Here is a 9,630-nt window from a genome sequence, read left to right as displayed (position 1 = left end):
CAAGATAACAGGAGAAATCCTCGAATATTCAGCTTGGTTGGAGTAATTGACTAAGCAAACCTCAGTCCGGCCCACTCATCCAGGCACTATCGTAGTTCCTCCAACAAGGTTTTCAACGCAAGGATATGGGGACCACAGGTATGGGCTTGGGAGATATCATCGATGTAGATCAGGTGGCGAGGGTGCTTAGGTTTCCGTGGAGACATGTTAAGGTAGAAAGGAGATATTTTCGCGGTTCCACGGTTACATCCAATGGCTCAAATGTCTTTCCTTAATGACTCGTTGGTGTTGTTTGTTGGGTTACTACTTCGGCTAAGATAATGAGCCGCAGTTCTTGGCTGGGAAGAACTCGGTTTTGTGGTCGCTTGACCGGGAGGTATTGGCTGCGTCGTTTAATGTGAGTAGTTTTATGATTGCTGGATTGTTGGAAGCTCAGAAGGAGGCCGCTGTGTTGGGATGTCCTGCTTGTGCGGAAGGAGAGTTGGAGAAGCTTAAGGAAGACGAAGAGAAGAAGGAGTCGCCGCCTCAGCAACCACCACAGCCACCGCAAGGAGAGCCACAAAAACCACCGCAAGGGGAGCCACAAAAACCACCGCAAGGAGAACCAGAAGGACCACAAAAGCCGTTCCAACCGCAGCCAGGACAAGGAGAACCACAAGAACCGCAAGCATCCATGGAGACGAAGATGAGAGATGAAGAGAGGAAGAGAGAAGAAGAAGAGGCGAAGAAGGAAGAGGAAGAGAGATGGAAACAAGAAGAGAAGTTGTGGCCGACTCAACCTCAGTGGGAAGACTGAGAAGAAGGAGAGAACGCCTAGAGAAGCTTTTGAGTCGAGAGTGTTTGTGTTATATATATGGTCAGAAGTTTGAATTTGAGGTCTCTTGTGTTTTTCTTTTAGTTTGTGTATGCTACGTTTATGTATTGTATTGTATTGTCCTTGTTTTATAAAATCTTTGTATATGCGGAACGTGAATAATAAAAGTTTTCCAAGTTCTGAGACATTATAGTATTATACTGGTGATTGGGCTGTAGGAGCTAACTTTAATTTAATTTTTATCTATAGCTTTTAAAATCATCCATTATAGCTTTTAAAATCATCCATCATATTTGATTTTTAAAATTTATATTGATTTTTAAAAGTACAACCAAAAAATAAAAAAAAGTTGTGAAACCTTTATTTTTTAAAACCCTATTTTTTTAAGTTGTAGGAAATATTTTACTCTAGCAATAAATTTTAAAGCTACATATTTTTTAACTAAATAAAATTTTTATACATATTTTTTACGGTAAATTTTTTATAGTTAGAACCCAACCATCAATTTATAGTAAAAAGCGACCAAGTTTACTTCTAGTGAATGGTTAAATCTTTGGTTAAGTTACTTGTTAAAGGGAAAAAATCTTGGACAAAACCTAATAAAACATGTGTTTTGCCTCTCTATTTTTTTGTAAACAATATACATATAAATCATAAAGGAATTATTAAGCTATTTTAAAATGTTTATCACTTACTCAAAAGTCAAAATTAGGTTTAGTCAATGTTTGAAAACCGGACAGGACCGGAGACGTGATTCTGTCTTCTATCTGGTTTCGTGTTGTACAAAAACTGGATTTGAGTTAAACCGGAAAATCTAGTCAGAAATTGATGAAATTTGGTAAAATTGGGATCCGATGCAATATGAAAACCCGATTTTCTTAAATTCAATTAAAAATATAAAAACTGCAAATTTAAAAAAAAATTCATAAAAAATCGTATTACTTTTTGAATATCCATCTAAACAAATGATTTTTCATTATATTTTATATTATTTTAAAAATTTCCATTTTATTTTCATATCATTTTTAATTTCTCACAATGATATAAAATTTTATAAAATAAATTTATAGTTATACATATATATGTATATAATTGTTTAATCTAAAATTAAATTAAAATTTAAAACCCAGTCGAATCGGTTGGACCGATCATGACCGAGTCAATATCGGTTCGGTTTTCATTTAGTGAACTCAAACATACATGGATTGGCCACAATGAAGACTTGGATCGGACTGGGTAGCTTGGATTCGGACCGGGCCGTATATCCTTTTTTTTTGCGAAATAATTGTCGTTGCTGACGTGTCGCAATCCTTATTAAGAGTTTTAAGACCAAACACGACACTGACAAAACTACCCTTTCGGTTGGTCTCGTCTTTATTTAATAACAGAACAATCGAAATTGCCCTAAAAAAAATTTGTTTCTCCATTCGTCCAAATTCGGCGGCAGAAACAGAGAGGAAACTTATCTTAAACCCCCTATCTCCGGTGAAAGCGTGCGTTACTATGTCTGACTTCGAAGATCACGAGGGAAACGGGACAGCTGTTGACGGCTTCGAGGCCGATGATAACGGCGGCCGCGGCGGAGAAATCGAGGATCAAACAGACTCGAAATCTCAGGTACTTTATGCTCTTTGATTACGCTACAATCTTCCAGCTTCCGATTGTTCAATGGATTTGTTTTCAGAGATTCAAATCTATGTTTATTAGCTTCGATGCGTAATTGAATTCAATAAAGAATCGATTTTTAGTATACTGGTTAAAAACTGCAGATTGTAAGGGTTTAGGGTATAGAGCGAATTGAAGATTAGTTTGGGGTTGAGTTTACTTGTTATGTGTAGTGTTTTTTTTTTTGTTTAGTTTGATTTATATATAAGTTGTAAGTGATGAGGATTCTTGTGTAGGGAGAAACACGTGACAATGAAAGAGAGTCTTCAAGAAGTAAAGACAGAGAAAGAGAGAAGGGATCTGTAGATCGAAGCAGAGACAGAAGCAAGGAGAGAAGTAGAGACAGGGATCGTGAGCGTCGTAGCCGCCACAGGGATCGTAGTAGAGACCGTGGTGATAGAAGAGACCGTGGTAGTAGAGACCGCGATGATGACTACCGCAGAGGCAGCCGTGACCGTGACTATGATAGGTGACTACTAATCTATCTTTTCTAATTAAATGAAATCCTTTTCGAATTCTAATTTTTGTGTGTTTTAAAATAAATTATAGGCGTAGAGATGACAGAGGAGATAGACGCCGTCATAGGTCTCGTTCGCGTTCCAAGGATAGATCTAGGCGCAGATCAAGGTCTCGCTCTCCATCAAAAACGTAACTTATCTTCCTGGCTCTAACTACTCTTCTGTGAAATGATTATTTTTATTCTAAGAATTTTAGCTTACATCAAATCTATGTTCTTGCAGCAAACGGGTCAGTGGATTCGATATGGCACCTCCAGCCTCTGCAATGTTAGCTGCTGGTGCTGCTGTTACAGGTATCCTTTTTTTGTCTTCTTTAATTTGGCATAATGTAGAGTTCATTCCCATAATGCACATAGGCTGTTCTTGTTCATTTTTACATGGGATACAACGTTAGAACTGAGAGGTTTTGGTTGTTTGTTGTTCTTTTGTGTTTCTTGTTTGCTTTTCTATTTGGTAAGGCAACATTTGGGTGTGGGCTGTTAGCTCTTATATACAAGGAGGAATTTCTGCAATTTTTTTATTGGTACTGCTCATCCTCAGTACCTATCACTGGTTTTGTTCACAAATGATTTTCTAGTGGAATTAGATTTGGCCGGATGTCTACTATTATATCGCAGTTGCTTTTTCAGGGAAGGTAAAACATGTCTTCTTATATTTACACTTCTCATGTATTATCTTGTTTCTCATTTTTGTAGGCCAAGTTCCTCCACCACCACCAACTCTTCCTCCGGCTGGAATGTTTCCCAACATATTCCCTTTACAGACTGGACAGGTCTTTTATCTTTACCCTTTTAACAACTATGTATTGAGTTCTTTCTCAAGCTAATTCTATGTCCTGCAGGCATTCGGTGGACTCCCTATGATGCCAATTCAGGCTATGACACAGCAGGTCAGCTTTGATTTTCATTGAGTATATTATACCTGCTATCTATTTATCTGTTGCTAACCATGTCTTCTTATTAACCTTTCTGTGTCTTCAGGCGACTAGGCATGCTCGCAGAGTCTACGTTGGTGGGCTTTCCCCTGTGGCTAATGAACAGGTTGATAGCCACTTTTGTTTTTTTTTTCCCACTGAACTATACTCCAGCGTTTGATTGATATTAACATTGATTTACTTTCCTGTATTGCAGTCTGTGGCTACATTCTTTAGTCAAGTTATGGCTGCGGTTGGTGGAAACACCGCTGGTCCAGGTGATGCCGTCGTCAATGTTTACATAAACCACGAGAAGAAGTTTGCTTTTGTGGAGATGAGATCCGTTGAAGAGGCTAGTAACGCAATGTCCTTGGATGGCATTATATTTGAGGTACAATTTTTTAATATTCACCCTTCTACTAAGTATTAGGTGTTGGAGAGTATTTGAATCTCCTTTTTTTTTCACATTCCTAGGGAGCTCCAGTGAAGGTGAGGAGACCTAGTGACTATAACCCATCTCTAGCTGCATCTCTTGGCCCAAGCCAGCCCAGTCCCCATCTAAACTTAGCTGCTGTTGGTCTGACTCCAGGTGCTTCCGGCGGTCTCGAAGGCCCAGACCGTATCTTCGTCGGTGGACTTCCATATTACTTCACCGAGGCACAAGTCAGGGAGCTGCTGGAAAGCTTTGGAGCCCTAAAGGGGTTTGACCTCGTCAAAGATCGAGAAACTGGGAACTCCAAAGGATACGCCTTCTGTGTGTACCAAGATGTCGCCGTTACAGATATTGCCTGCGTTGCTCTGAACGGTATTAAAATGGGAGACAAGACTCTCACTGTGAGACGCGCTAACCAGGGATCAATGCAGCCAAAACCTGAACAGGAGAGTGTGTTGTTGCATGCACAGCAGCAGATTGCTTTTCAGGTAAAATTGAGTTATGTTAGCAACCTTTGTTTCTTTATGGTTTATTAATTGCAAGGCTTGTGTGCTTTTTTATCTTTTTTGCAGATGAATATGTTCCAGCCGGGTCCAGTGGCAACTACAGTTGTATGTTTGACTCAAGTTGTTACTGAGGATGAGCTTAAAGACGATGAGGAGTTTGAAGATATAATGGAAGACATGAGACAAGAAGGCGGAAAGTTTGGTAAGAGATTTCTTTTATTTTGCATTTTATTATATCCATTTTGGAGATATATATAAAGATTAAAACAAAAGCATATTGATTTGTCTCTCTGTTTTCTTTGGTTTGTATATGTCTGTTTTACAGCCTTTTGCTATAAAGAATCAGCACCTAACATACTCAGACTGGAGACTGCATATCTTATTTTTTTCACAAATGGCTACTCTTTAAAAACTAACGTTTTTGTCTCTGTATGTCTCTTGTATTTGGAATGTTTGTTGTTTAACTCTTAAAATGCAGGTATGTTGACCAGCGTTGTGATTCCGCGTCCTAGCCCCAGCGGTGAGCCAGTGCCAGGCCTTGGCAAGGTTTGTACTAAAGACCTCGCCTCTCTATCTTTCTCTCTTGCAGAACTTGAACTCAGTGGGAATGAATGCAGGTGTTCTTGAAGTATGTTGATACTGAAGGTTCGTCGAGGGCAAGAAGCGGGATGAATGGTAGGAAGTTTGGAGGGAATGAAGTGGTTGCTGTATTTTATCCAGAAGACAAGTTTGATCAGGGAGAGTATGGAGCCTGAAGCTCATCCTTTGTTTGTTTGCTTGCTGTCTAGTACCTTTAAGTTCTCTTCAGTTTTTTGCTTCAGTTAAAAGACGCTTTGTGTTATTTTAAGACCAATATATGATTTTGATACTTTTGTTTGCTATAAACCTTACCAATGAAGTCCTGTTTTGTTCTCTCTCTAGTAGACATTGATCATAATTATTTCAATGATCCTGAAGAACGTTAAATTTCTAAAGAGTATTTGAAGTCTCTTGTTTAATCAAGAGGTTATGTTTTTACTCTACTAGAATTATAAAAAAAATAATTTATTATGAGCCCTGTTCAAAAACTTGTCCGCGGAGCCGATTATTCGATCGAGTATACGAGATGCGTAGGTAGAACGTGGTGAATTGGGACGGATGCTTTCTACGCTGAGTCATATACATAAATATGTATTATACGTGTGTATGTAGAGTATTATACATCAAAAATACAAAAAAAAATTTCGAGTATTCTCCGATTTTTCTCCGTATTTTTAATAAATCGCTAGGTCCGTATATACCGCACGCGTAGCATCTAGCAAGTTTCTGAACAATAGCGCCTAGCGAGCTTCCGAACAAGAATTATGAGTTATCTGATTAATATAGAAATTTCTATATTGGAAACTTTCATAACAGCATAATACACAAAATTAATTGTTTACAAACTATTAGTGTACGATTTAAATCGTTAATAAGATTAATAAAAATGTTAGCTGTAGACTTATATAACACGATAATAAAAAAACAAAACTGTCATAGGTAAAAAAATGTAAAATTGTTGGTTTTGTACTCATATTTTTCTCAAAATATTAAACGAATAAAATATGAAAAAAAATTATAGAAAACTTTTAACATTGTTCAAACAAAATAATTCAGTGTGATGCAAGAGAGAAGACATGGATCTTGTATAAACCAAATAAAATGGTCAGTTGTAAAACCATAAATATAATCATTTTTACAATTTATAATAAATTTTTTTTTTTTTGCAAAAATCTTAAACCCTAAAGCTTCTCCCTTTGTGCCTTCCCTCTCCACATTTCGTCACCTCCTCTGCAAAATGGCTGCATCCCGTCTCTCCCTCCGCCACCTCCGCCGCTTCACCACCACCACCGGAGATGCCGCGACCACCGTCCTAGAGTCCACCAAGATCTCCGCCTCCAAAGCGAAGAGCATCCTCCGCAAACAGCACGACCCCGACAAAGCCCTCGAGATCTACTCCAACGTCTCCAACCACTCCGCCTCCCCCGTCTCCTCCCGCTACGCCCAGGAGCTCACCGTCCGCCGCCTCGCGAAATGCAACCGATTCTCCGACATCGAAGCCCTGATCGAGTCCCACAAGGACGACCCGAGGATAAAGGAGGAGCCTTTCTACTCCACGCTCATCAGATCCTACGGAAGAGCCTCGATGCTCGATCACGCCGTCAAGGCTTTCGAGGAGATGGGTCGGCACGAGACGCCGAGGACAGCTGTCTCCTTCAACGCCTTGCTAACGGCGTGTCTTAACTCTCAGAACTTTGAGAAAGTCCCCCAACTGTTCGACGAAATGCCTCAGAGGTATAGCACCATCGTCCCCGATAGAGTCTCTTACGGGATATTGATTAAGTCGTATTGCGACGCTGGCTCGCCGGAGAAAGCTATCGAGATTATGAGAGAGATGGAAGGTAAACGAAACATGGAGGTTACCACCATTGCTTTCACTACGATCTTAGGTTCTTTGTATAAGAATGGTAAAGTTGAGTTAGCAGAGAGCTTGTGGAACGAGATGGTTAAGAAAGGAATTGAATTTGATAGTGCAGCGTATAACGTTCGTTTAATGAATGCTCAGAAAGAGGGTCCTGAGAGAGTATGGGAGTTGATCGAGGAGATGAGTGTTAAGGGCTTGAAGCCTGATACGATTAGTTACAACTATCTTATGACGGCGTATTGCGAGAAGGGGATGTTGGATGAGGCTAAGAAAGTGTTTGAAGGGCTTAAGAGAAACAGGTGTGCTCCTAACGCGGCTACGTTTAGGACGTTGGTGTTTCATCTGTGTGACAGTGGTTTGTATGAGCAAGGGTACGCGATCTTCAAGAAGAGTGTGGGTATGAACAAGATTCCTGATTTTAACACTTTGCAGCATTTGGCTGTTGGGTTGGTGAGGAACAAGAAGGTGAATGACGCTAAAGGGTTGATTAGGACGGTGAAGAAGAAGTTTCCTCCGAGTTTCTTGAATGCGTGGAAGAAACTTGAGGAGGAACTTGGGCTGGATACGAAACCCGATGCTTCTTCGACTCCTGCTTAGAAAGCACAGGAGCATTGCAATTGAAGATCTGATTCATTTGCTTTAGCTTTTTACTTATAACTTCATCTCCTGCGTTTTTACTTTCCTCATAAAATAGCTTGTGAAAGCTTGAAGTTTTTTGTTGGTGGAATCTCTTGAATTTCATGTTATTCAGTTTCCAGCTTCATAGAGTTCATAGTTGTTGTGTTTTACACACTTTGTGCTTCGTGATGAATTCAAGTTTCTTTTGTTTTATGTTTTGTATACACACTCAAAGCCTCGGGTTATCGCGAGAGGCTAAACAAATTCTGCATTTTGACATGATTACTTTATTATTATACGAATTGTACTATTATATTTCTATGTTTTCTGCATAATAGTAATACACATATGACTCCTTAATGTTTGAATAAGATTTTTGTTTGTGGAACACTTTTGTTGAAAAGTATGATGTCTTTATTTCACACTAATAAGTCCAATATAAATTTACATATATGATTCATCGGCCAATACATTGTCTTATCTTTGTATTTGATAATTCATTCGTTAGCTGGCATTATCATACAACGCTATGACATCGCACATGATCCAACATTGAAGATTTTTTTTTTTTGATAACGCCTGTCGGCTGATCCAATCGGTTCCGAAAAAAACGTACATCAGTTATGGGTTCGATTCTCTTTAGAAACTAAACTATCACTACTTGGTCAGTCTGAATTCGAGATTCAATCCAAATGATTTATATGGTAAATCGTAACAAATGATTAGTCCTAACATTAGTCGGAAAATATTCTAAATTCGGGTTAAGTAGTGTGATACACTTTCAGAGCGTAAAACATCGAAAAATGTTATTAGCAATACACAAAGCAGCTACTTTTCTAAGATTTGTTGTCCTCAACGTTTCTTAGTTTTTACTTTTTAGTATATTTTAAACAAAGTATTGTTTTCAAGATCAAATCAAATTTGATTCTCAGGATATTTTTTTTTTCAAAAAAGGACACATTTAACTTTTAGTTCACAATTGTTTCTTCTGTGGATATGTACTGCTTTTGTGGCAAGATGCAGGTAAGGTATCGTTGTATACTATTGTTGGGTTAAATAAACTAGCTATAGTTATTTGGTGTGGATATATAAACTATTGTAGGGTTATAAACTAGCTATAGTATATTACATGTAATGAATGGTCTTGAGCTTTATTAAACAGGAGGTGAAGAAGCATGATAGAAAGCATACTTTTAATTCAACTGGCTGCAATTTCCCTACTATATATACGTATGAATTATAACTTTATAAGCTTTTGTTTTATGTTCACTAATCTATATGAAAATATAAGTTCATTTAAAAGTTCATTTAATTGTCATTTCATCATGCAACCTTCTATCAATTAAGGTAAGCCAAGTGTTTAATGAGCGATGAGTTTTGCTTTATCGAGGGTTCGTCTTACTGATCTAGGTTAATTATGAAAAAAATCACACATGGTTATTTCACTTGTTCCATTCATAACCGTGTGATCATTTTGTCTAATACTCTCGGTTAGTATCATGTTAAACAGCATGAACTATATGCCAACTTTTATTACTCGCATGTATCGGAAACATAAATACGGAAAACTATACTTAATTAGTATTATGAATAATTAACATGACATTTTAACTACATATAAAGATGATATGATATTAATTAATATTTTAAAATTTCACTATCGCTTACCTAATTACGTGCTATGTTTTTCCTGTTTACTTAATTAAGCAAAACATGTTTG

The 9,630-nt window shown here is 38.0% G+C and overlaps 2 protein-coding genes across 4 annotated transcripts; both read left to right on the top strand.

Moving 5' to 3' along the window:
• The first annotated feature begins 2,240 nt into the window (after positions 1 to 2,240).
• LOC125600250 (splicing factor U2af large subunit A-like) lies at positions 2,241 to 5,719 on the top strand. 3 transcript variants are annotated; one of them, XM_048773076.1, is made up of 12 exons: positions 2,241 to 2,431; positions 2,716 to 2,948; positions 3,029 to 3,127; positions 3,220 to 3,290; positions 3,693 to 3,769; positions 3,839 to 3,886; positions 3,978 to 4,037; positions 4,128 to 4,301; positions 4,385 to 4,831; positions 4,916 to 5,051; positions 5,328 to 5,395; positions 5,467 to 5,719. In XM_048773076.1, exons 1-12 carry the CDS (start codon positions 2,318 to 2,320, stop codon positions 5,602 to 5,604), a joined length of 1,665 nt encoding a protein of 554 aa, XP_048629033.1. In that variant the 5' UTR covers positions 2,241 to 2,317; the 3' UTR covers positions 5,605 to 5,719. The 3 variants fall into 3 exon arrangements, 2 of the variants coding, with proteins under 2 accessions (XP_048629033.1, XP_048629034.1); XR_007333681.1 differs by having other exon boundaries at positions 2,256 to 2,431; positions 5,175 to 5,395; XM_048773077.1 differs by lacking the exons at positions 2,241 to 2,431; positions 2,716 to 2,948; positions 3,029 to 3,127; ... (1 more) ...; positions 3,693 to 3,769; positions 3,839 to 3,886 and having other exon boundaries at positions 3,972 to 4,037; positions 4,385 to 4,399; positions 4,500 to 4,831.
• Positions 5,720 to 6,568: 849 nt separating this feature from the next.
• Positions 6,569 to 8,123, top strand: LOC125600251 (pentatricopeptide repeat-containing protein At4g36680, mitochondrial-like). The gene has a single exon (XM_048773078.1). It carries the CDS (start codon positions 6,666 to 6,668, stop codon positions 7,887 to 7,889), a length of 1,224 nt encoding a protein of 407 aa, XP_048629035.1. The 5' UTR covers positions 6,569 to 6,665; the 3' UTR covers positions 7,890 to 8,123.
• The last annotated feature ends 1,507 nt before the right edge of the window (positions 8,124 to 9,630 follow it).

Source organism: Brassica napus, unplaced genomic scaffold (genome assembly GCF_020379485.1).
Source record: "Brassica napus cultivar Da-Ae unplaced genomic scaffold, Da-Ae ScsIHWf_2163;HRSCAF=2816, whole genome shotgun sequence".
NCBI classification, from domain to species: Eukaryota; Viridiplantae; Streptophyta; class Magnoliopsida; order Brassicales; family Brassicaceae; genus Brassica; species Brassica napus.
Note: the sequence above shows the minus strand (reverse complement) of the source record. Positions and strands in the feature narration are given on the sequence as shown.